General features: G+C 38.6%; 3 protein-coding genes and 1 long non-coding RNA gene across 4 annotated transcripts; all 4 read right to left on the minus strand.

Annotated features, from left to right (window-relative positions):
* Positions 1–466: 466 nt before the first annotated feature.
* On the minus strand, positions 467–4,291 carry Hem (Nck associated protein 1 Hem). The gene is made up of 2 exons (XM_069055719.1): positions 4,132–4,291; positions 467–4,078 (listed from the first exon to the last, which is right to left on the minus strand). Exon 2 carries the CDS (start codon positions 4,058–4,060, stop codon positions 692–694), a length of 3,369 nt encoding a protein of 1,122 aa, XP_068911820.1. The 5' UTR covers positions 4,061–4,078; positions 4,132–4,291; the 3' UTR covers positions 467–691.
* Positions 4,292–4,525: 234 nt separating this feature from the next.
* LOC138136523 (uncharacterized) lies at positions 4,526–5,312 on the minus strand. The gene is made up of 2 exons (XR_011161320.1): positions 5,012–5,312; positions 4,526–4,963 (listed from the first exon to the last, which is right to left on the minus strand). It is a non-coding gene; the product is annotated as an uncharacterized lncRNA (long non-coding RNA).
* Positions 5,313–13,386: 8,074 nt separating this feature from the next.
* Positions 13,387–18,142, minus strand: LOC138136863 (BTB/POZ domain-containing protein 9-like). Its single transcript, XM_069056184.1, has 12 exons — positions 18,001–18,142; positions 16,833–17,002; positions 15,949–16,014; positions 15,834–15,900; positions 15,540–15,787; positions 15,224–15,485; positions 14,962–15,166; positions 14,744–14,906; positions 14,063–14,184; positions 13,909–14,012; positions 13,634–13,848; positions 13,387–13,580 (listed from the first exon to the last, which is right to left on the minus strand). Exons 1-12 carry the CDS (start codon positions 18,113–18,115, stop codon positions 13,530–13,532), a joined length of 1,788 nt encoding a protein of 595 aa, XP_068912285.1. The 5' UTR covers positions 18,116–18,142; the 3' UTR covers positions 13,387–13,529.
* A 954-nt stretch (positions 18,143–19,096) lies between these two features.
* LOC138136864 (BTB/POZ domain-containing protein 9-like) lies at positions 19,097–23,426 on the minus strand. Its single transcript, XM_069056185.1, has 11 exons — positions 23,206–23,426; positions 22,228–22,296; positions 22,107–22,176; positions 21,807–22,060; positions 21,495–21,756; positions 20,847–20,988; positions 20,639–20,795; positions 20,248–20,369; positions 20,106–20,197; positions 19,827–20,047; positions 19,097–19,199 (listed from the first exon to the last, which is right to left on the minus strand). Exons 1-11 carry the CDS (start codon positions 23,338–23,340, stop codon positions 19,149–19,151), a joined length of 1,575 nt encoding a protein of 524 aa, XP_068912286.1. The 5' UTR covers positions 23,341–23,426; the 3' UTR covers positions 19,097–19,148.
* Between the last annotated feature and the right edge of the window lie 220 nt (positions 23,427–23,646).

The following is a 23,646-nucleotide window of genomic DNA, read 5'->3' on the forward strand; positions in this document are numbered from 1 at the left end:
GCGCGCTAATAAACGCGCATTTTTGGGGATATTATTCATCTCAAGTTTTTGTCACCAGTTTTCATGTTCAAATGACATTTTAAATTCGAAGTCGAAAAACTCCTCGTACTTTGCTGTTTTTAAATTAAATTCGTGAGTTTATTACTAATTGTTTGTTGTTTTTGTGTTTAGTGTTGTTATTGTTCGCGTATTGATTATTATTTTTAATGAAGCGCGCGTTTTCTCGCGTCCCACGGAAATTAACTCTTTCTCGGAAACATTTTCATAACGCATTTTTAATGAAAAGAACAGGCCGGTTATAATACAGCAGGTCGTGCTACACAAGTTCTTGGTTTTTCTCGCGTCCGAAATCGTGTTTATTGTTTATCGGCAATCAAGTATCCTTTCGAAGTAAACCGTTTAGTAGAGCAGTTTGCCGCTGGCGCCACTGTAGCACCATCGACGGAAAGAAATAATACTCGACAGGTTCCAAGGTAGATACAAAATTTTATTTAATAGGTACTATAAAAACGATAAAATTGCCAGTTGCATAAATACCTAGTAATACTCAAAAAACGATAGTTTACCTAAGGCGAAACAAATGATTACATGTACAGTCTAGTTCCTAACAAAACTTTGAAGCGATCGGAAGTGAACTCATAACAGTACGTGGTAAGTTCGATAAAAATTTGTAAATAAATAATACAGGTGCTCAAGCCAGCATCTGTTCCTGCTTGTACACGGCGTGGTATGCGTTCCGGATGAGAGCGTAAGGAAAACACGACTCCAACAGGTCCATGGTAAGAAACGGCGACTCTTGTACGATCTGATCCAACAGCAAATAAACGCTCTCCCTGTTCTTCGTGGCCTCCTTGTCGGCCTCCTGTCCCAGCCGTAACAAACTCGACGACGCCAGGGCCAGAAACTCCTTCATGCGATCCTCCATGTCCCCCTGGTTGCAAATGGTGAAGAGGGCGCCGAAGATGTGATTGACCGCCAGCGCCATGCAGTGGATATTGTTCGTGTGTCCCTCCAACGAAGCTCTGTAAAACGACTGTTCCTGCTTGGCCAGCTTCGGGATGGAGACCGCCACGAAAACCATCAAGAGACAGACGAAAAGGTGCTCGTCGACGTCGCTCTCGGGTTTCTGCAGCTTGAGAGCGCTGACCAGCGTGGGGTCGACCTTGCAGGGGATCCCCGCTGCGGACGTCATCTCGCTGACCACCTTGAGCGGGTCGCCGCTGGGCAGGTGGTGGCGGAAGTCGAGAATAGAGCTGAGGAGGAATGGGATGCGCTGCTCGAGGACGTCGGTGAGGCACGATTGGGCCAGCTGGCGGAAGCTGAGGATCACTCCGACGATGGTCATGCGCTGGAGGACGTTCTCCACTTGGGTCAGCTTCTTGAACTGCTCTTTCATCACGTCGGGCTTGTCGAAGTTCGTCCGGAGCGACAGCAGGACTTCTTTGTTGCTTTCGGCGAGTTTCTTCAGTTCTATGACTTGGCTGGCGATGTGCCACATCAAGGTCTCGCTCAGTTGCTTCATGCCGTAGGGGCCGATCAGCTCGGACAGGGCGCGGAGCTCGTTCACGTCCGAGTACTCCTCGGGGTTGAACGGGATCACGGCTTCGGCGGTCAGGCACACGAACGATCTCTGATTGGTCGAGAAGATGATGTTGCCGGCGCTGACGCGCCTCAGCAACACCTCGGAGTACCACTGGGTGTAGATCGCGGCGATGGTCTTGTCGCCGTGGCTGTCCACAGGCTGGGTCTGCTGCAGGAGGCAGTTGTTGAAGACTCGCGTGATGTCGATGTGGACGTAGTTCTCGACAGTCTGCAGCACGTTCATGTAGGCCCTCACGCTCACCAGAAGCTCCGACGGCTTGGCGATCTCATTGGTGTCAGCGTTGTACATGACCATCCCCACCAGAGCGCGCGCGAAGCGGCTCTCCAGGTGCTGGTGCAGGTACTCCCTGGGGGCAAACGTGTACTCCCACACGTTGATGTTGCTGAAGTAGTTGATGGCGTAGCAGAGCTCGGTCAGCGCCATGTGCAGCTTGTCCATCGTGGTCAGATTCTCGCGGGTCTTCCTGTAGCTCTCCTTGCCTGGTTTCTCGATCTCCAGCGTGTTCTTCTTGTTCTTCTCCTTCTTCTTGCGGTTGATTTGTTGGGAGATCAAGTGCGCGCAGTTCTTGGGGAGGAGCTTGTCGCTCATCTTGCACTGCGCGTCGCAAATCGCCGTGATGATGTTCTTCGCCTCTTTGGCCATCTCATCGAGGAACACGTTGACCACCGAGAGACTCCTCTCGCGGATGTGGTGGCGCTCCTCGGGACACAGCTCGTGGGTGCAGTTCTGGAAGTGCGAACAGATCGACGGAAAGGCAACTATGAAGCGGTTCTGGGCTGGGAACTCCAGACACATGTGGAACTGGTCCTCGAAGATGCGGTTGTAGAAGCAGAAGATTGACAAGTCGGAGGTCTCGACCAGCATCTCGTCCAGGTTGTCCACCATCTTGGTGTGGAACTGGACGCCGTCCAAGAACTGCGCCAGCTCTTTGTTTTCCATGATCTTGAGCCCGGAGTTGACCGTGGACATGAAGGCTTGCAGCCGGAACCAGTCCAACCGGAAGGCGAAGAAGTTGAAGGTTTCGTTGTCTTCGACTTGCTTGACGGACAGGCCGGCGATGGTGTTGCACAAGGTGGACAAGATCACGCACTCGTCTTCGCCCACGGAGCCGTAACTCTTCTGGATCATCTCTTTCAGAGCTATGGCGTCGAAGTGGGACAAGTACTGCACGTAGTACCTCTGCATGACTTGGCTGTACTTCCGGACCAGCACCCGCAGGTCCTCCATGTGGAACAGGAGTTCTGGGAGGTGCCGGTCGACCAGGTCTTCCGTCGACTTTCCTTTGTTCTTCTGCTGGGGAGGGTTGTCGTTGTGTCGCAACAACCACAACACCTCGTCCCTCGCGTAGCACAGCCCCATGAAGACCATCAAAGCTTTGGGTCCCAGGAGACCCGGCTGGTCCATGAAGATCAAACCCAGCTCTTTCAGCGCGGTCCGCAAGAATTTCCGCCGCTCTCGGTGCTTGTACCCGGCCTTCTGGATGGCTTGACTGTGACAGTCCTTGACTTCCGACGTCCTCTTGCTGTATCCCTTGATGGTGTCAAAATACGACGAGATGTATTGGTGGGTGTAGATCACTTCGTCGCGGAAAAGCGGAATGACCCAGGACGACTCCAACGCGTTGATCCACAACTTGTTCAGCTGTTCTTGCTGCAGGTGCGGATGGATCAGCAACAACCCAAAAACGATCCACCTCTCCATCGTGTCGAGAGACATGAACTCGCAAGACATGCGTTCGGCTACGACGGGCTTCAAGAGAGCCGCAGGGTTGCCAACTAGACTAAGCTTCAACTCTGACCGCCACTTGTCGGCGGATACGTTGCGCGCGGTGTAGATTGGTAAAAGTGAGGTTATGGCGCTGAGGAGGAGTCGCGTGTGGGGCACGAACTCCTCGCACAACTTCCGGAACGGTACTTCGTACTCGATTATCATGTTCCCGAGTCGCGGGAAACTCGCGTCGGCTGAGGAGTGCACGATTTCGTAGGCCGCGTTGAACAGCCCCAGGACAGCTTTGCGGTCCTCCACCCGCGACAGCAGCACCATCAAAGACACGTACGTCGTCACCAGATCGAGGTAGTGCTTGGTCAGCTCGAAATTCACCGATATGTCCAGATCGATCTGGAACGCGCCCATGCTCGTCAACAACTCGCAAACGTGGTCTTTGAAGTCGAGCAGGTCAACGAACGTATAATAATAAAGCGACAGCGATTTGATTATTTCGTTCCGCAAGCCGTGAATCGCTGTCAGGTTTTTGGTGTCGACGTTGGGGAACCGGCGCACGATGCTCTTGATTGAGGACTCGAGATTCTTGTCCGACAGGAACCCCGGTTTAGATTTGGCGTCCCCACACGCCTTTTTTATGTTGTAGATGCGAGTGAGCATCCCGACGCCTCGGTCGTTCAGGATCATCAGTTTCTCGGCGATTTTTCGCTCGTTAGGGGCGATCTGACGAGCCATGGCGTTTTTCTTCACGTCCTGAGGAAGTGACGTTTGGGTTACGAAATCCGTAAAAACACTCGGAGACTTACCCGATCACTTGATAATCATTTATGGGGAGTGTTGAGTGGTTGTTTCAAGGCCACGGTGTTAATTTTCTCTTCTATCACGACTAAACAACATCACGATTGTTGGTTAGTGAAATGTCAATATAAACGTCAAAAACAAGGCGGTGACATTGGTTACTTTGCCACTTTGTAGTGGCAGCACTGAAACCACAGAACTAAACCGAATAGATTGACCGTGAATCATCGAGCGAAAAACACGAAGAGAACTGTCAGAACAGTTAAAATCAATAATTCTCTACCTGAAATGTAATTGTACAACCTACAATGATCAATTCATCAATAACAACAACGTTTCTGATACGTTGTGCGTCTGAAAGTCATGTCACCAAATACTGGGTCTCTAATGTCAACCGCCATGTTGAAATACCTATTTATTTAGATGAAATAAATAATCTCAGTAACATCAATAAACAAATTTAAAACGCAACATACGTTGTAAGCACACATCGATAGATTGAGAACGTTTTGAGACGATTAAATTTTTATAAGTTTCCGAGTTTGTTATTGGTCATAAGCATCAAGCCTCTGCCACCACTTGAGATTAATCTGTCTGAGCCGCTCCCGGTGCCATTCTTTAGCCTTGTCCGCAGATGCAGCAGCATCGAAAGACGTTTCCAATTCCTTGCAGTGTTCCAACTTCTTGATTGCCTTTAAATTCGCCGAAACTTCATCAATATTATCGCACAACTTTCTCAGCTCCTCTTTTTTCCTTAAATTAGATCGCAAATTCCTGTAGAATAAATTCGCCTCTTCTAGTACCTCCTTCGCGTTTATTTTGTCGTCGTCTCGCAAGTTGCTGCATCGAGAAAAAATTAGTTTATCCCCGACGAACTTTCCTACTTACTTGCAGTTCTCGTCTTGGAGTATCGACGATTTCATGGCGCTCGCGTTTTTCTTGTAAATATTGTCTGACACGTCGTTGTTGGGTTTCTTTGTTGGATTTTTAAATATTTACACCGGAAAATGAATATCTTTCCAACTTTAGCACTCTGTTTACCTATTACCCACCTTCGACGAAAATAACTCGCCGTAATAATTGACAGTCGTGTTTGTTTCCAACGTTGTTGCTAAGGAACGCATAAATGATGGCCAATGGAGAAACCGAAGTGGCGCCGTAAAGTTTTATAATGGAGGTAACAACGGTGTTTTCGATCCGGAAAACAAATAAGGACGGTAGCGACTGGAGGAAACGAAGGAATTAGAGAAAGCGGTGGTGGGAAAATTAAAAATTCAACACTATAAACATCAAATTTAATAGGTTTGGCTCTTCTTTGTGTACAAAGTGGCGACGCCACCAACTACATATTTAATTCATTTAAATTCTTCTTTGTAATGGAGTTTACACGTCTATGCGGTGTTGTAATTGTCAGCATTGTTACTGCACTCGATTGCAACATAGCACTGACACAGTTTTCTTTATTACGAACTCCCGAGGCCTACCTGGAATGTCCGAGACAGGACCGGCATCGAGATTAAAATGAGATTATCCCAGCCAGTCAGTAAATTGGAGTGAGCGATAAAGAATTGTGTTAATTTCAGTTTAATTTTCTGTTGAAGTTCATTTTGTGTAAATTGTTAATCAAGAATAAATTTGTTGTTATTGTGTTTTACACGTTTTCGACGAACCCACAATCGAGTAAACGTTGCACTATCAACGTTCATACAAGACAACAAGCACTTGTTTCGTAAATTATTTCACCAGATACACAACTGCTACTGCACTTATCGTGTAAATTCCTGGAAAGTTTTCAGGTTGGCACCACCGCGAAAAGTGTCCATTCAAATGGAAATTGTTTTGATTCCACTAAAGACGCCTGAAATAACGAGCCAGAAATAAAACTTTTACACCCCAAGCAACGCGCGAAGTCCTGAAAATTTTATTGCGGGTGCACAAATACAATCTCGTCGTAACATTTTTTAATTTGGAAAATTTCCACTCGCATGGACAACACCTTTTTATGCCAGATTTCTGATTTACGAATGCCTCCTCCATATTTCACAAGTTATGTGCTTCTCTACAGGTGTATAAAAAGGCAACAAACACTTGCACGTGTCGTAAAAATAGAATAAATTCCCTCAAATAATGACGTCATAAACCCGCGAAACAGTGCCCCACGACTGGCTCCAGATTGCCGTTTTCGCGGCGAAATGTGCCTTTTTGCGAACTGCGAAAGCTTCGCTTGCGACACTAAGAGCTTAGTTGCAAAGCTGACCGACAGCGCTCGCTCTTACGACATGACCTTGGCAATTAAAACCGTACGAACCAATCTACGAATCGATACTGGACAATGGTAAGCAGATTTTTACGCTGAAATGTCAAAGAAACGTCAACGATGTGCTGTTGTTAACCTAGAAAACAACTTTTCGATTCGGCGAAGTTTATAGACGTGGCAAACGTTTCGATAAAACAAAAGATGAGGTAGCACTTTTGATTTGTTTTGTTTTTGTGCGTTGAACGATTGTGCTTAGGTAAAAGTAAGGGACGAAGCAACAGTCCACGTTTAAAAATTAAGCTTCTTGGCAAGATGCAGGGACATAACGAATTCTAAAATCTTGCCAAGGGATCTGTTTCATAGTTCCTGGATGCGGGAAGCTCCAGTAAGTGAATGTAACGTTAGCCGCCGCGAATTTAATGATTGAATTCGCAGCCGGAGGATAAAAACTCTCCCGAGGGTTCAACCGGACAATAATTACGAAACCGTCGGATGAATTTCTCTTGTAAATTATAATTATTTTTCTGGGTTTAATTCCGTTTTCGCTCCGGGTGCAATTAGAATATTAGGTGAAAAGGGCTTGATGGATGGCTTTTAATTCTGAGAAAATTTCATTTGTGTGTGAAGACGGCAGCTCTTTTTCACTGGAATTCTCTTACACATCTCCGGCGAATTCTCGACGAGCAAAAATGTCCTCCGATATCGATCCGCTCTCGGAATTTGTTAATTTTTGGATTGGTCTTGTCGCACCGACCTGATTCCGCAAAGACGTTCTTCCACTCTTGTTTTATTGCTTTTCTCGAATCACCTTTATCGCGTTATCCGTCATTGTCTGGTTTGAGGGGTGATCGGTTAAAACAGTCATAAAGAAGGCCAAAACTGCGGCCGAAAGCTCCCACCAGATCCACCCCTGCAACTATTTTGATTGAAATTGCCCCGAGAGGATCGTCTTGTATTAGTTAGGTATAAGGCGTCCAATTTCTTGAGTATGGGAGAAACTAACGCCGAATATAAATGGTACAAAGCGGACGGAGTGTTGCGCAAGAAACTGCCCTTTACATTACAACAAACTTACCCGAATTGATCACGTGGACCTATTAAATCACTTCTTGCCCCAGAAAGATATCCTTTTCTCACTGGTGATCTTTGTGTTTAATTTATTTTGTGCGATTTTCACTCGTTTGCTATATTTAGATACATATTCTTCTGTAACAAACTAGTAAAACTGACACCAGTGCACTAGACATTGATGCTATTTATAACCTCAAACTTAGAAAAACATAACCTAATTTCCATGGACTTCCGTGATGCCAAAACAACGTGAATGCATTTTACATTCATTTAAATTAGTTTGCTCTACACAGTGTGCCGAGCAACGACATTTAACGATTTGTTGAACTGGCAACTACAGGGGGTTTTTAGTCACCCATTTTTTTTAATTGCTTTTAGTCTTCTACGTTGTCAAACAACCTCGTAGGTAAAATTTTGGCACATTTAAAAAATACACCCTGTATATTATATTTTATAAAACGTACACCAATGCGGTTTCCTTGTTTTAAAGCATATTTCCTATAGGTTTCTTCGCATTAGCGTACATTTTATAAAACATGATATACAGGGTGTATTTTTAAAATGTGCCGAAATTTTACCTACGAGGTTGTAGGACAACGTAGAAAACTAAAAGCAATTTAAAAAAAATGTAGCTCAAAAAATAAATGTCATTTTATTTTTTGACATAGAATTTTTTAAATATTTTTCCCAGTTCTACATGAAGCTAGTAGCTCGTGATTAAAATTTCTGCACGCATTTCAAAAACACCCTGTATACAGGCAAGAAGGTGCAAGAAAGAGTATTTTCGACAACCACTCGTTTAGAATTGTTCCTACGGTAAAAATTGTTCAGATCGATCTTGTAGCTTGCTAAATTTTGAACAAGATCTCTCCTGTACAATTTCCTCTACGACTAACAGTTTCTGAGGTACGGTCGTTAATATGTTGGTCTGTTTACGACGCGAAATGTAAACTTATCTTTGGTCATGGCGCTCGTAAATTCGCGCTAGTGCTGCATTTATTAATCAATTTTCAACGATATGCATATTTGCACATCTAAATTGAATGCTCTTTATGGTTTCTGCGAAATTGCAATGACTTAATAAGTGCAAAAGTTATTACGATAAAATGGATTTTCAGGAGAATTCACATTTAGTTTTAAAATATTTCCAGTTGAGACCCAAAAAAAGCGTTAAGGAATTTATATCCTTGTTGACAAATTTCTTTCGATTTTTTTCCGACGGCTTATTAGACATTTATTCAACACTTTCGCTGTTGTATTAGACATTTCTTCATCATGCTGTTACTATCGATTATGTGAACGGTCATTTTCTTATTTATGCACCAAATAAGCACCAGAAATAAAACGACACAACTTTTGTCGGGCAAATAAAATACATACTTTGGTAAAATTTAAGTGGCAAATATTTATTTCTTTCAGTCGGTTTACTCGGTTTTGCCCGTTTCGTTGTTAACTTACTCAACAGACCAACAGATGGCGCTACGGTCCAAGGTCAGAAAAGTGCGTCCGAAAAACTGCGTACAAATAAAAGTTACTTTTCGTCCGCATGGTAAAATCAAATCGTTTCCGGTAAAACCGGGTAGCGATCTCGCTTAGACGGTTTAGAAGGTCCAGACTCCGGAGCAGCCCTTCAGCCTATTCGGTAATTCCAAGTTGGCAAAGAAAACAGCCCAGTCGTGGCGAAGAATCAGCTCGAATAATAGTCACGTATTTATTCTGGGAGATTTAAAAAGCCATAAACTCCGGTTGTTTACTTTTTTCCGGGTACGGAATCAAGCCGGAAGCGGGTTGACAAAGAGAACCGAATATGTGCAGTGATGTTTAAAGTTTAAAACACCTGCAGAAGCGCTTTCATTTGTGTTACCTTGTTCTCGGCTCACGTTCTCGCCGGGTAAATCCTCAGATTTAAGGAGCATACAAAGCTATTGGCCAGGATACACGACGTGCAGATTTGGCTAATATGGGGGGGCGTAGTCGAGGAGGCTCGCCTAAGCACGTTTTTAATACCGCTTCAGTCATTACGGAAACACGGCGCATTTTCTGACATATATTTTACAACTCCCCCATTAACGAAAGTAATTTGCCCGCCCCGCTATTCTTGATTAGTTTTCTAGTCGGAATGCCATATCGTCCGTCGGCAGGGCCGTTTCCTCCAGCTCTCGAACACGCGAAGACCGCTTTATGATCGACGCGATATTCTATTTTGCTATGAATCGCTGTGAAATAAATTCACCGAGAAACTCGTCCAACTGATGACTGCACACGTTTGCTAAAATGTAATGACTTAACTCGTTTCAACATTTTCAAAAAGCTCTACTCAACTGTCAATAGTGGTAATGTTTTTCTAGACTACTCAAATCTCGTGTTTGATTAAAATTAAAAATGTAAAAACGACCACTAAAAAATTAATTTAAAAAACTAAATTCCAAGAAGGTTTTACCACTTTTTTTCTGATCATTTAAAACCCGAGTATATAATGTGATCAAAATGTATAAAACAAACAAATTATACATTCGTATAATGGGTAATTTACCAGTTTTATTGCCAAAGGCGACGCCACTGGTAAGATTTTGCGCTGAAACGTCAAAGAAACGTCAATTTTAAAGCAACGGTATTGTTTTTAACCTTGAAAAATAGTTTTCGATTACGGACGTTTCCTGTAATTGTTAGCAACAATTATCCCCGAATAAGTGGTAAAATGGGTGTTACCATTGAAGATAAAGCATTAATTATTAATTTTTAATAGATTTTTCGAAAAGTAGGCAACCAATAAAAAGACTGCATAGCAAGTATACAAGGTGATTCAAAACGAACATACCAACTACTAGCAGTTGTATATGGAATACAGTGAGAAGAACATAAAAAAATTTAAAAAACATTTATTCTCAGTTTCAATAAAAAGTTACAGTGTGTTGAAAATTTTTCTTATACAATTTTTGATTAAATATTAGTCAATTATCATGTGCTCGTAAATGTCAAAAAAAATCAAAATTTGGAAAAATAAGAAAAAACGAAAAAACATTGCGGGAAAATATTTGTATTATTTTTTTTACGTTCCTCTAACTCTATACGATTACAAGTAGTTGGTGTGGTCGTTTTGATACACCCTGTACATATGCGTACCAGCAAGCTAAGGCACACTTTTCAAATAAACAAAAGATGAGCCAGCACTCTAGATTTGTTTTCTATTTGATTTTGTTTTGCTTTTTATCTAGCATAACTTTTATTTTTTACGTTGCTCTGTGAATTATTGATAATAATCGTATTAAAATAAAATAGCCTGTAACATTTCATAATTTACAATATTAAAAAAACATACGTACGTAAGTTGTTAAATTTTGGTAGTAAATCTACAGGAAAAGATAAAAGTTTGGATATATCCAAGTTCTGCTAGTATGACCTGAATTCATGAGCTTCGTTATCAGTGCAATTTTTTAGATGCAAGATTAGAACATGCCAGGAAACCCATACGGTATTCCCTAAATGAAATAACAATCCCACTGGACCCATAAAAAACATAAATAAATCGATATTTAGAATGCAGTTAAAAAGTACGAAACATGTGTTAATAATAGTTATTTAATAAACTAGTTTGTTAATGAAGGCGATTAATAATCGAAACTGTTTAAAGCACGAACGAGTGTAGCGAGTGAGCGCAAACTTTTTTTTTGTGACAACTTTTGAAATTAAAGCCAAATCAAAACCAATTTCATCTTTTTCCATAAAGATGAGACCTTGTAAATACCTTCATTTTTTTATCCTCAGGGTACGCCTTTTTTTAATTTTTCAACACTTTCTATTCACTTTTCCACAAAGAGTGTCAGAAGATGTAACTCCATTCACATTCAATTTCACGTAAAAATCACGGCTGCTACGGAAACCTAGTTACCTTTGAAAAATATGACAGGCGAATTATAACCAAAAATGTCGGTTTTTGAAAAAGTGAATTTGTAATTGTGCAGTTATGGAGCTATAAAATATAGAAAACCGTGCTGCACTACCTGCTGCAGTGTTGGTAAGTGCAAACAATGCATGTTCGAGGTTGTTTATACATCAAAATTTAATCAAAACGTCAAAATCGCAAAAATCGTTGATTAATGAAAAATAATGTATTAATGAGGTCCATTAATACACTATAATTTAGACAAAAGAATTTATTAATATTGAAATTAACAAGCGGTCAACGGAAAAAAAAATAAATATCATGAGAAAAAAGAGAAGAAAAAAAGTGAAGGGACAAACATTATAGAAAAAGAATGATAAAACGTGAGTTATCAGAAGAAACAGCAACAATCTACATTCTAGAATACGACACAGTAAAGAGAAAAGGCATGTAAAATATAAATAAGTATAAATAAGTATGTAAAGAGCAAGTAAGAAGAGAAAATAAATGAGAATTAAAACAACTAAGACAAATTATTAAATATTTAACGTAAAAAAGTGAAGGAAAGAATTGACGACTTTGGCAGATGAAGGGAAATTTTTGGTTGAAGGGATAAGAATAAAAATGAAGATCACCCTATAACATTTTTTTAGTGTCGAAAATTTGCATTTCTTAATTTGTTGATTTCAAAATTACCTTGCCGATATTAATACATCCATCGAAATTAAAACATGTGAATATTATTTTCTTATTAAAGAATTTTCTTGTTACAGAGATAGTGAAAAAAATCTCACACATTTTTGTTTTTTTTCTCTCTATAAGAATGTGTAAAGGGAAAATAACACTAATAAATAACACTATTATTAGTTTGCAAAATATACTTTTTTGTTCGACACTGTCAGAATTTGAGAATTTTCTCCTGTGAGGACGGATTTTGATAAATGTCAACTTGTCAAAACAAAACGTCAAGCTAATTTAAAAAAATTTAAGCGATTTGAAGCCTTTAAGGGCTCGTCGAACAAAAAAAAGTTGTATTCAACTCGTTCGTGTGTAAATTGGGCTTTTTTTGGCCTCGTTTCACTCGCGTTTTAAACTAGCCCACTTATACCAAAAAAAGTCTAATTTACACACAAGAACTGGTTAAATAAACTATGTACTATAAAAAATTATGTTGTCTGAAAAATATACAGTCGCGGACAAAAAAAGTAGGACAAGTCTTATTAAGAAATTTAGCTAAAATTGAGTTGAGTAAACTGGGCTTACTATAATAAATAAATAAATATTTTAGTGGTAACCATAGAAAGACTTAGGGCGAAAAATCATTGGCGTACTTTTTTCTGTCCGTGACTGTATATGTATTAACCCTTTTTTGTGATTTCCCATTTACATTGTACATATATCCTTTTTTTATTTGTGGAAATGATTCCCAATTAATTATAAAAATTGCAGTTTTTTTTTGTATTGAAAGAAAATAGTAAAGGCCCTTGGACGTCCTTGTGCGGGACATACCGCCCCTACTCACTCGGCGTGGCTCTGCCTACTTGATTCTTTCAAACTAATTTTTGTTTCAAATCTACAACTCTGCAGATGGCTTCAAATAATCACGATCTCCGTAAACAATAAAAGAAAACATCGAACTTGATTTTTAACGGAGAAATTTAGTAGCTAGAGGCATTTAAATCCGTCGATGTTCGTTTTTTGCTTGTTTGTTGTTTTTTCAAATTGCATCACCCAACCGCACAAGGTCAGTTAAATACAATTTTTCAAGACGAATACAACGATCCTCAAGCCCAAAATTCGTTCAATTTTAAACGGAAAAAATATTTGTCTTTGAATTATCAAAAAAATACCAGTCAAAATTCTTTTCAAAGTAACGGTGGGGTAAAAGTAACTAGAAACATTTCAAATCGCGATAGGCATAGGCTGCTATCATAATTTAAATTAATAGTTATTTGGTGGTTATTTGTATCAAAACATCTTGCGTCTACAATAACTGTGTCGAGTTTTGTTTTGAGATCTTAAAAATGGAGGGTAAAAAAGAGCCATAACTGATGTAGTCAACACCCTTTATTTCAATATTTCTAAAGTGAATTTGAACAAAAAATATTTTCTAAGTATTAGGTATTTTAGCAAAAAATGTTAAATTAGGTAATGAATCAATTGAAATGGTTCTTGCGGTATTATTGTAGTAGCTCCTATTGGTTATCGCTGGAAGCGGGACACTCCAAATGAACGCAATGAAAGCACTGAAAATTTAAAAGATAAATACACTTCTCCGCTCAAACATTTAACAACATACATTGTTGGCTGTATTTTTCGTTCCCGTTATTCTTATATAAACCACCGGTCTCTCGTCGAACTGAAGAAATTGCCAAGACTTGCAGTCCACATCTCTCCTATCGACCACCATTTTCCAGTAAGAATAGTCCACTGACGTTTCAACAAAATATCTGTAGCTTCTGTCGTCTTTATCCCAGAGCAGGACTTTCATGGTTGAAACCATGTAAGGTTGTGCTGACATGAAACAAATCAAGTTGTTTCAAAAAAATATGCAAGCGCGAATTAAAACCCTACCAAATTGTACCACTATTTTGCTTTGTCCGATTTCGTGGTACGTGTAACCATTTCTTTCGTCGTATCTTGTGTAATTTTCATTCAGCAATGCCTCTCCGTTAACCCTGCATCTAACCTTAACGCAAACTATTTTTATTAATGTAGATAGACTCACCCTTGAATAACCTTTGCGTTCTTATTTAACGTGGCAACGTTTGTAACTGGACAAATTACACCATCAATAAGTTTAGGTATACTGGTTCTGTAATATGCCTCAAAAGATACCAGCTTCAAATCCTAAACAGAAAGAATTAAGACTGACAATTATGTGTTACTAGCTTTTACCCGCGGCTTCGCCCGTAAATTTCAGAATGTTTTCAAATTATGTTTCTACTTTCATGTATTGTGATAAACGCAGTAATTTCAATATGAAATTTGTCTTTTTACGAAGAATAATTAAAACTTTACTGTAGTACTCGAAAAAACTTTTTTGTGCTTAACAGGCTTAAAAATGATAATAGGGGTTGCTTTTTGTGGGTGTCAAGCGGCGAAGGTGACGATATACTCAGAGGATGAAATAGGGGTGAAGCGGCGAAGGTGAGGGTATTTCCAACTCGAAAAAACTGTCTTTTTTTCTTAACAGGGTTGAAAATGGTAGTAGGGGTTGGTTTTTGTAAAATTAAAGTAGACAGTAAATTTCTTCTTGTTTTGAAGATCAAGTGTACAAAATTTCATCAAGATCGGAGTAAAACTGTAGATTTGCATACAAAATATACAAACAGACATTCAGTTTTATATATATATAGATCGATAGAAGAAGAAGATAGATAGATAGATTAAATTATGATAAACTTACGATTTTGGTGGGAGTACTGTTGGTTCCAACTATTCTTATGTACTGCACCATTTCTTCTTCAAAATACAAGTCCTGCCACGATTGACATTGATACAAAGAATAATCAACAACTTTTTTCCATTCTTCTTGACCAAGCGAAACTTCGACGGAATAAGAATAAGCACTGAAATTTAACTACGATTTTATAATAAATCTTGTTATTAAGAAGGCTCTCGTACCTTGCATGACCTCTTCCCAGCAATATTTTTATGTGATTAACGTACCACGGATGACCAAGTTTAACAGTGATATTACTTTTATTATCGATCACGTGGTACGCACAACCTAGATGCTCGTTTCTATTACCTGTCAATAATTCACTCGTGTTTTGTCCAGAAATCACTTCGGCTCTATTTTCGGGAGTAGCAAAGTTCACATCAACCACTTAAAAATATTTATAAATGAATCTCTCCAACTGGACGTGACCAATTTTTTTTATACATTTTTTGCCTCGACAAGAAGAAGTTTTTGGATTGACTCCAACAATCTCCGCGGTAGCACTCCAGAGGGTTTCATTATCAATCAAGTCTGAGGGCCGGACGATTGACACAATTTCAGCAACTGTCATGTGTGACAGTCGAACACACTGTATCACCAAAGTGTCAAAGTCGTTGTTGGCTTTGCACCATTTGGTAACGCTTTTGAAAATCTCCACTTCCGGGACAAAAAAAGTGTTTCTTTGTAACAATTTAATTACAGATTCCTGTAACAATCATGTGATTGTATTTCATTACAAAGACACTTATTGAGTAGGTACTTTAGACAAGTGATTGAAACAGTCCTCGGCGACAATTTTTGAAGAATTTTCATCCATAAACGTGTGGCAAGCGTCTCTCAATTCGTCCAGATCACGTGAGTTGGCAACGTTCAAAATGGTGTACACATTTTCCAGATCCAAGATGGATTGGAGCTTTGCTACAACGGCGTTTTGCATGTTTTTGAACGAGTATTGCTGAGCTAGATCTAATGCTTCGAGGATTAACTTTGCATTGGAAGTAATCGCACCTGGAACAAATCATCGTGAAAAGGCAAAATATGAATGTGAACGGACCTGTGTAAATAAATCTCAATAATTCTTGAAAGACCTGCAACGAGACGGCTGTTACTGGGACCTCCCACTAAAAGGAATCGATAAAAGCTTGTGTTTTTGATAAAATCAAAATTACCTGTTCTGGTTTTAAACCTTCGCGGAACAAAGTCTTGAAATGATCACATCTGGCAGCAAGAATCACCTTCAAAAAATAAATATACAGGATCATTATAAATGATTATAGTCGAAGCAGTGTCCATGTTATGAAATTTTTGCCGCTCGATACAAACATAACTCTAATACGGCGTGAACTGTCAATAGTGTCAATTCATTTATTCACATAATTTTGATCATTTTCGTATAGAGCGGCAACCATAAATTTTACGTTCAGTTTTCACGCCAGCTTGGACTACATTTGGTTGCAAAAAAACGGGAATAGAAAAATTTCCTAATGTAAATTTCGTTTTGTTCATTTGTCAATTAATTGTCCACTTGACAATACATATAAAATAATTGAATTTTGACCATAATTATAACCCATCTCTCGTAAGAAGGTTTCACACTAAAAAAATTGTAAAAATGTGTCAATTTTATTCTGACAGTTCCCGTTTTTTTTGCAACCAACTGTACAATCATATATTGGGTGATTCAAAATGATTGTGGCCAAGTATGGCAACTATGTACGACAATTTACGTGGCAACTGTGTGGGTAGAGTAGAGTTGACATTTCTTTGACAGTTCATAGGCGTGCGTTTTGAAAGTTGTCAAATCAATGTGCAATGGAATTAAAAAAATCAAATGCACGTTTATGAAATGTCATACAAATATTAACTCTACCTCATTCACACAGTTGCCACATATGACCCCGTAAAACGGTCAAAAAAATTCCAAAAGGAAAATTTTCTTTGGATTGACATTTTAACTGACAGACAAAATGTTTCTTCAAATAGTTTGTCTGTCACTAAGAAATACTTTATTTTAAAAGTGTCCACCAGTGAAGATTTAAATTACAGGCTGTACCTTATGGGCGTGAAGCTTTTCGCCGTTAACAATGAAGGTAATGTCCGAAAACATCTGGTTCAGATAAAGCGTCGAGACATCTTCGCACAGTTGCAAAGCACTAGTTGTCGCTTCGGTTTTTTCTTGTTTCGCCATTGTGCTTCGTATAAATACTGCTCGAAAAGGGAAACCTTGAAAAATTTAAAAGGTGACTTTCAAAAATGTTTTTGGATGAGTTTGCTCCAAGAAATAATAAACAAATCAAAGGAACTAATATAGCAATTCTGGTTTAAGTGTTTGAATGATACAAAGAAGCAAATTGGAAAAACGTGGAATTTTTTTGACTTTTCAAGTCCTAAAAATCTATTTGATTTGATTTGAACACTAAATTACTGACTGACTGACTCCTATACAATAATAAACCACAACATCGAGAAACAAACACAATTAAAAATGGAACAAACAGAATTAAACAGGAACACTGAATTACTGACTCTACAATAATCAAAATCAGCACCAAGAATTAAACAGGATTAAAATGACACAAACAGAATTAAAATGAAACAAATTAACATTATTTTGAAACTTAAATTGGACTTGAAACGCTGTTACGCAAGTGTCATGTCATGCAACTAAATTCCGTTGATCTACTACTTCTAGAAATTGTTCTACATTGGTTTGATTCCCCAAAACTCTTCTAATTAATTCGTAATTTTCATTCTCTCTCTCTCACTCACACCTCTGATTTCTACGACTACCTGTCTTCACCGTTACCCTGTTGTCTGTGTTTTCTACCGACTCCCTTTCTACTTTGCTTTGTTAGTTTTTTAACGAAAAGTGCAAACGATTCTAGTTATTTTCTACGATAAAGCGCTCTGTTTCTACTTTGCAATTCTCGCCCTTTAATTACAAATATGACACAAATTTGAGAATGCTAAAAAAAGTAAATTAACCTAATGAACATTGATTTGGTGGTTCTCTCAATTTGAAACCTGCTGACATCAAATTCATTAATTCAATTATCCCCTGATTTTAACTGGACTCCCCAAATTGTCCAACGAGTAAATTTTGCAATGTTTCTTTTCCCATGAAAACTGTTATCTTTGTGTTGTGTTCGGACCGGATTTGAGAATGAACGAACTAGACGAAGTTACACAATTTATCAAAGAAAAATATGAATTGATATTACCTGAGAACCTGCTGCAGTTAAACACGTTCAACACCTTTTTATTCTTGTTATCATAAATCGCAAGAAACGATTCTTCTTTTAGAAATTTTTTCTTCTCTTTTGACATATCTTTCATTCCGACAACAAAAACTTCCCGAAAATGTTTTTACTGTCTATGTATACGCAAATGATTACTTTTACACTCTCAGTAAATGTTCTTTAAGGCAATTTTTTTCAGCACAAAACAACAGTCTGTGGAGCAAAACATTATGCAAGAATGTTGTTGCTTGTTGTTGTTTTTCAGTCGACGAATGTAATTATGAAATTAATATTTCATCCTAGACATTTCAGTCTCTTGGAGTACGTGCAAGAACTGTGAACCGTCTTGCCGCTGTAATATCAACTTTTCTTTGATAATTACATAACCTGCAAATTGTGGGGTTCACCCTTGCCAAAACCGTAAACTTGTAGAGAAGTTGCGTTGGCGAGCGTGTACATACGTCAGTCAAATATTGCAGGCAAGGAACAAAGCTAGTGAAGACCGAGGAGTAAAGAGTAAGTTAGTTAACCATTGTTCGGTTAATGATCGGTAGACAGTCGGAGGAGGGTCTCCGGCAATTTGATACGTTTCGTTAATGACGCAATCCGAGCCTGTGTCTGGGCAGCCAGACGTCAGCAGGCTGTTCCCACCGTTCTCTGCATCGTCCTTTCTGTCCATTATTCCTAACCAGGGTGTCTAAGTGTCTATTCATCCTTCTTATGGGCTTGTTTTTTCGTCAGCCATTAATCTTTAAATCCTGATGGTCCGGACAATGCATTCTTGGGGAAAAAACTCTCGCTGCATTGCAGTCGCAATCCTCCAACACCTCCAAGAGATTTTTATGTTGTATTAAAATGCAGAAAGAATGTGATGCCGAGGATTCTCGAGGAAGTGTAAATTCATCAATCGGATAACAATAATCATATTTATGGATGGGTAGTATGCTGTGGATCTTATCATGTGAGAAGGCGCACTATCTTGTTATTGATTTAATCTACAAGATAGCGTAGTCAAAAGGTACTTTTATGTGGAATAAACTGAAAACCAACAGATAACTGTTAAAGAAAACTACATCAATGGAATTTGTCATGATATTTATTAAAAACGTTGAACAATGTTATTTTGATCGTTAGTTGTCGTCGTTGTTGCCGAAACACTTCAAGAGAGCACACCGAAATTCCTGCACAATTTAAAATTAATGGTTATTACGTTACTAGTGGGATAAAGGCATCATACGAGCGTGAAAGCTGCACGACGAAATCGTAGACCGAGTGGTGTAATCACACGAGTGCTATAATAATGCCTTATCCCACTTGTGACACACAAGATTTTATCTACGACTGCTCAGAATTTCTCAAAAATCGATTTAAATTTGTCAGAGGTGACGTCAAAGAATTTTTTGATAACTTTTTTCCATTTGTAGAAATAAAACGAGTTAAGTAATGAATTCAGCACCTCACTTGCCTGACAAAGAACTTCATTACCTAACGCAAATGAATGACACAACAGCTTATCCATGCAGTCGCAGATAAATATTTTTTTCCATGATCACTGAAAATAGTGAACAAAGATGGCAATTGAATCACTAGTGAGGAAAATTATTTTCTGAGTATTAATAACTAAAGCTTGTCTTATTTTTCATGATCATGGAAAAAATCAGATTCAACACGCATGAGCAAACGTTCACACTCATACGGTTGGGGTTCTCGCCTTTGTCTCAGACGCCCAACTTCTGTACTCGTGATTAAATGCACTACTTTGCTCACTTGTACTGAAAATAGCTATTTTGTTGATGTAAATAATATACCTTAACTTTGTCATTTGTAACTGTGCTGTATGTTCCTACAATTTTTATAAAAACCACAGGTCTCTCGTCGAATTGAAGCAATTGCCAAGACGAGCAGTTTGCTTTTGTACGATCCACGGCAATCCTCCAGTTAGTTTTGTCGACTGACGTTTCGATGAAATACCTGAAGAGACCACCCTCCCAAAGCAGTAACTGTATTCTCGAAATCATGTAAGGTTGAGCTAACGATACACATTTAAGTAGCTTAATTGTTACATAAGTAAGTAATAAGAATCTTACCAAAGTGTACGACGATTTGGTCCACATCTATTGTATGATAAGTGAAACCAGGGATTTCGAAATGCTGCTTCAGCAATACGTTTGGATTATTCCTGCATGTAAGCTCAAGTCAGGATCTTTTTATTGTTGCAAAAGCACTTACCCTTCAATAACGAGCGCTTTCTTGTTCAATATGGCAAAGTTTTTATCTGGACAAATTATATCCCCCACGAGTTTAGGAATATCACTTTTGTAATATGCTTCAAAAGATACCAGATGGAAATCCTAAACAAGTAAAATTTGCAAGATGTACCACAATTACGATTGAAAATCGCACGCCTGCACTAAAAAGTTTTCATTTGGTGCAATTGTCATAACTTTGACATTTCAAATACTGTTGGTGCTGGCTTGAGATTTTCTTACAGAATTTCCCACGTGCACGTGAATTCTTTTCGGTAAATCTCTCCTCACTCGCGCTGTTGTGCTCAACAACAAAGGCATGCGGAAGGTGGGAAAAATTTTCCAAAATAATTCTGGCCAAATGACAAACTCACTTGACTTGCTGAATTGTAGGTTCCTACGATTCTTATGTACTGTATCATTTCTTCTTTAAAATACAAGTCTTGCCAGGATCGACACGGATACGAGTAGTTGATAATTCTCTTCCAGTTTCTTTGATCCAGCGAAACTTCGATGTAATAAGAATAAAATCTGAAATATTACGATTTTATAATGGATTTTGTTTTAACGAGGCTGATGTACCGTAAGTCCTCATCCAACAACCTCATTTTTATGTAATTCACCTGCGATGGAGCACCAAGTCTAACTGTGATACTACTACTCTTGTCAATCGGGTGGTAGGCATAGGTATTCAAATTCCTTTTGCTTGTCAATAATACTGCAGCTGTAAAACCACAAACCACTTCAGGTCTAGGGGAGCAACGTCTACACCGACACTTCACAGGACTTATGATATGTATTTACGTAACAAGTATCGAAAGCGATACTTTATTGAACAAGTAGGCACACTGGCGAGTGACGAAAGCCTAACAGCTCACTAAAGACACTTTCCATATGTGTTACTTAACTATAATTTTTTAAATTCAATTTCAAAATTTTCGCTTTCTCACTAGTGAGCAAAGTAACTTGCGGCATAATAAGGGGTAGGCAGCAGGTGAAAGCGACAATTTCAATACGCTTACTGCAATTAACTCAAAATTCAAAAAGTGACAAAAAAAATGCTTATTTTATGATAATGGAAAAAAACAGATTCAACACGCATGAGCAAACGTGCAGTTAATCACTCGAACGGTTGGGGTCCTCGCCTTCGGCTCAGACGCCCAACTTCCGTACTCGTGATTAAATGCACTACTTTGCTCACTTGTATTGAAAATAGTTATTTTCACTTACATTTTTTAATTCTATAGAACGAAGTTTTTGGTTTAATTCCAATGATTTCAGCGATAGCAGCCCACAACGTTTCATCTTCCACCAATTCGGAGGGTCGGACTGTCGACACAATTTCGTCAACTGTTAGCAACGACAATCGAACACACTGTATCACCAAATTGTCAACGTCCTTGTTGACTTTGCACCATTTGGCAACGCAATCGAAAATTGCGATTTCTGGGGCACAAAAAGTGTCTCTTTGTAACACTCCAATCGCCGATTTCTGCAACAAATCAATGTATTTCATTAATTAGTCTTTCATTGCGCACTTACTTGCGGTAAGTTATTAAAAAGGGGACTGGCGATTATTTCTGGAGCATTTTCATCCATAAATGTGTGGCAAGCATCTCTCAATTCATCCAGATCACGTGAGTTGGCCACGTTCAAAATGTCATACGCATTTTCCAGATTCAAGGCAGATTTAAGCTTGTTCGTGAGGAAGTTTTCCAAATCTGTGAAGGAACAGTTCACTGATATTTCTAATAGTTCTAGAATTAACGTTACGTTGGGAGTTGTAATAATGGCGCCTGAAACAAATCATTGTAATGTATAAAACACAAAATATAAACGGACCTGTGTAAATGAATCTCAGTAATTCTTGGAAGGCCCATACAGAAATATCTGTTCCTATAGCTTCCGGCGACTAAAAAAATCGATAAATTCTTGCGTTTTTAATGAAATTAAAATTACCTACCTCTTTTATTGCTTGCACATGGTCGTAGAACACAAACTTGAAAAAATCACATCTGGCAGCAAGAATTGCCTACAAAATGCCATTAATATATAGGGTGTTTTTCAAAGTTGTGCAGAAATTTTAACCACGAGTTACTGGCTTCATGTAGAACTCGGAAAAAATATTTAAAAAATTCTATGTCAAAAAATAAAATGACATTTATTGCGAAGTAACCTATAGGAAATATGCTTTAAAACAAGGAAACCGCATTGGTGTACGTTTTATAAAACATTATATACAGGGGTGTATTTTTAAAATTTGCCGAAGTTTCACCTACGAGGTTGTGGAACAACGTAGAAGACTAAAAGCAATTAAAAAAAATTGTAGCTCAAAAAATAAATGTTATGGTTAAAATTTCTGCACAACTTTCAAAAACACGCTGTATATTTATTGTAATACATGTTTACACTTTTTAATTTAATTGGCTGTACTTATATTTTAACTGTCGTAGACAATCAAAGGCGATTTACACATTTATCTACGACCATTAAATAATACGTTATTTACGTAACTATAGATACATTATGCTAGTCACAAATTACACCCGTGACTTATTATAAGTCATTTGTGATTTATCATAAGTCACAGATCTTTAAAATTTTGTAAGCTAAGTGTTTTATGAAAAAAAGTCGTAGGTCGTAGATAAAACGTCATATTTAACTCGCGAATAATGCATATAATCCACTCTGGTGATTATAGGCACCCTCGTGGATTATGATAGGCATTAGCATTAGCTCGTCAAATAATATACTATTACACATCTAAGGATTATTATATAAACTGGAAGTAATCAAAGTTATTACAATAGGTACCTTATCTTATTGTTTATTTGTTTACTTATCAGCAAGGTGTGTAGTTTATCCACGACTCATTTCCTATTTTTTAAATATATTAGATATTTTTCCTACTCAACTGAAAGTTTTAAATTAGACACAGTACCTTATGGGCGTAGAACTTTCGGCCATGAACAATGATGGTAATGTCTGAATATCTTTGGTTTAGATAAAGCCATGAAAAATCGTCATGTGCTTTTACAATCTGACTGGTTAGCACTTCTTTTTCTTCTTCTGCCATATCTCCTTTGTGCAAACACTTTCTTCTCGAGAAGTGAAACAGTGCAGAGCTTTAGACAACTAGGCGCGATATGTACTGATTTTGATTTCTTTGTCTTATCTTATCTTTTCTGCTGCAGTCAAGTAAGATAAATCCGGGGAATTCTGTGGCTACTGACAAAATCAAAAAAGCGAACGTGATAGACCTTATCTTTTTTAGCACTAGCATTAACAAACCTCAAACTGATCGAAATTCGTTTATTTTACCTCATTTCATTTTGCTAAGGGAAATTCTTTCTGAATGATTAAAAATCATAGTTACACATTC

The sequence above is a fragment of the Tenebrio molitor genome, chromosome 8 (genome assembly GCF_963966145.1).
Source record: "Tenebrio molitor chromosome 8, icTenMoli1.1, whole genome shotgun sequence".
Lineage (NCBI taxonomy): Eukaryota > Metazoa > Arthropoda > Insecta > Coleoptera > Tenebrionidae > Tenebrio > Tenebrio molitor.

Excerpts from the sequence above, each read along its gene's own strand:
- Hem (XM_069055719.1), bottom strand. The coding sequence starts at position 4,060 with ATGGCTCGTCAGATCGCCCCTAACGAGCGAAAAATCGCCGAGAAACTG.
- LOC138136863 (XM_069056184.1), bottom strand. The coding sequence starts at position 18,115 with ATGAAAGATATGTCAAAAGAGAAGAAAAAATTTCTAAAAGAAGAATCG. Across the intron at positions 14,907-14,961 it reads CTGGGAAGAGGTCATGCAAG|TGCTTATTCTTATTCCGTCG; the intron begins GTACGAGAGCCT and ends GTTAAATTTCAG. Across the intron at positions 13,581-13,633 it reads CGAAAAATACAGCCAACAAT|TGCTTTCATTGCGTTCATTT; the intron begins GTATGTTGTTAA and ends TTAAATTTTCAG.
- LOC138136864 (XM_069056185.1), bottom strand. The coding sequence starts at position 23,340 with ATGGCAGAAGAAGAAAAAGAAGTGCTAACCAGTCAGATTGTAAAAGCA. Across the intron at positions 21,757-21,806 it reads TTTTTAATAACTTACCGCAA|AAATCGGCGATTGGAGTGTT; the intron begins GTAAGTGCGCAA and ends GATTTGTTGCAG. Across the intron at positions 20,198-20,247 it reads AAAGCGCTCGTTATTGAAGG|GAATAATCCAAACGTATTGC; the intron begins GTAAGTGCTTTT and ends GCTTACATGCAG.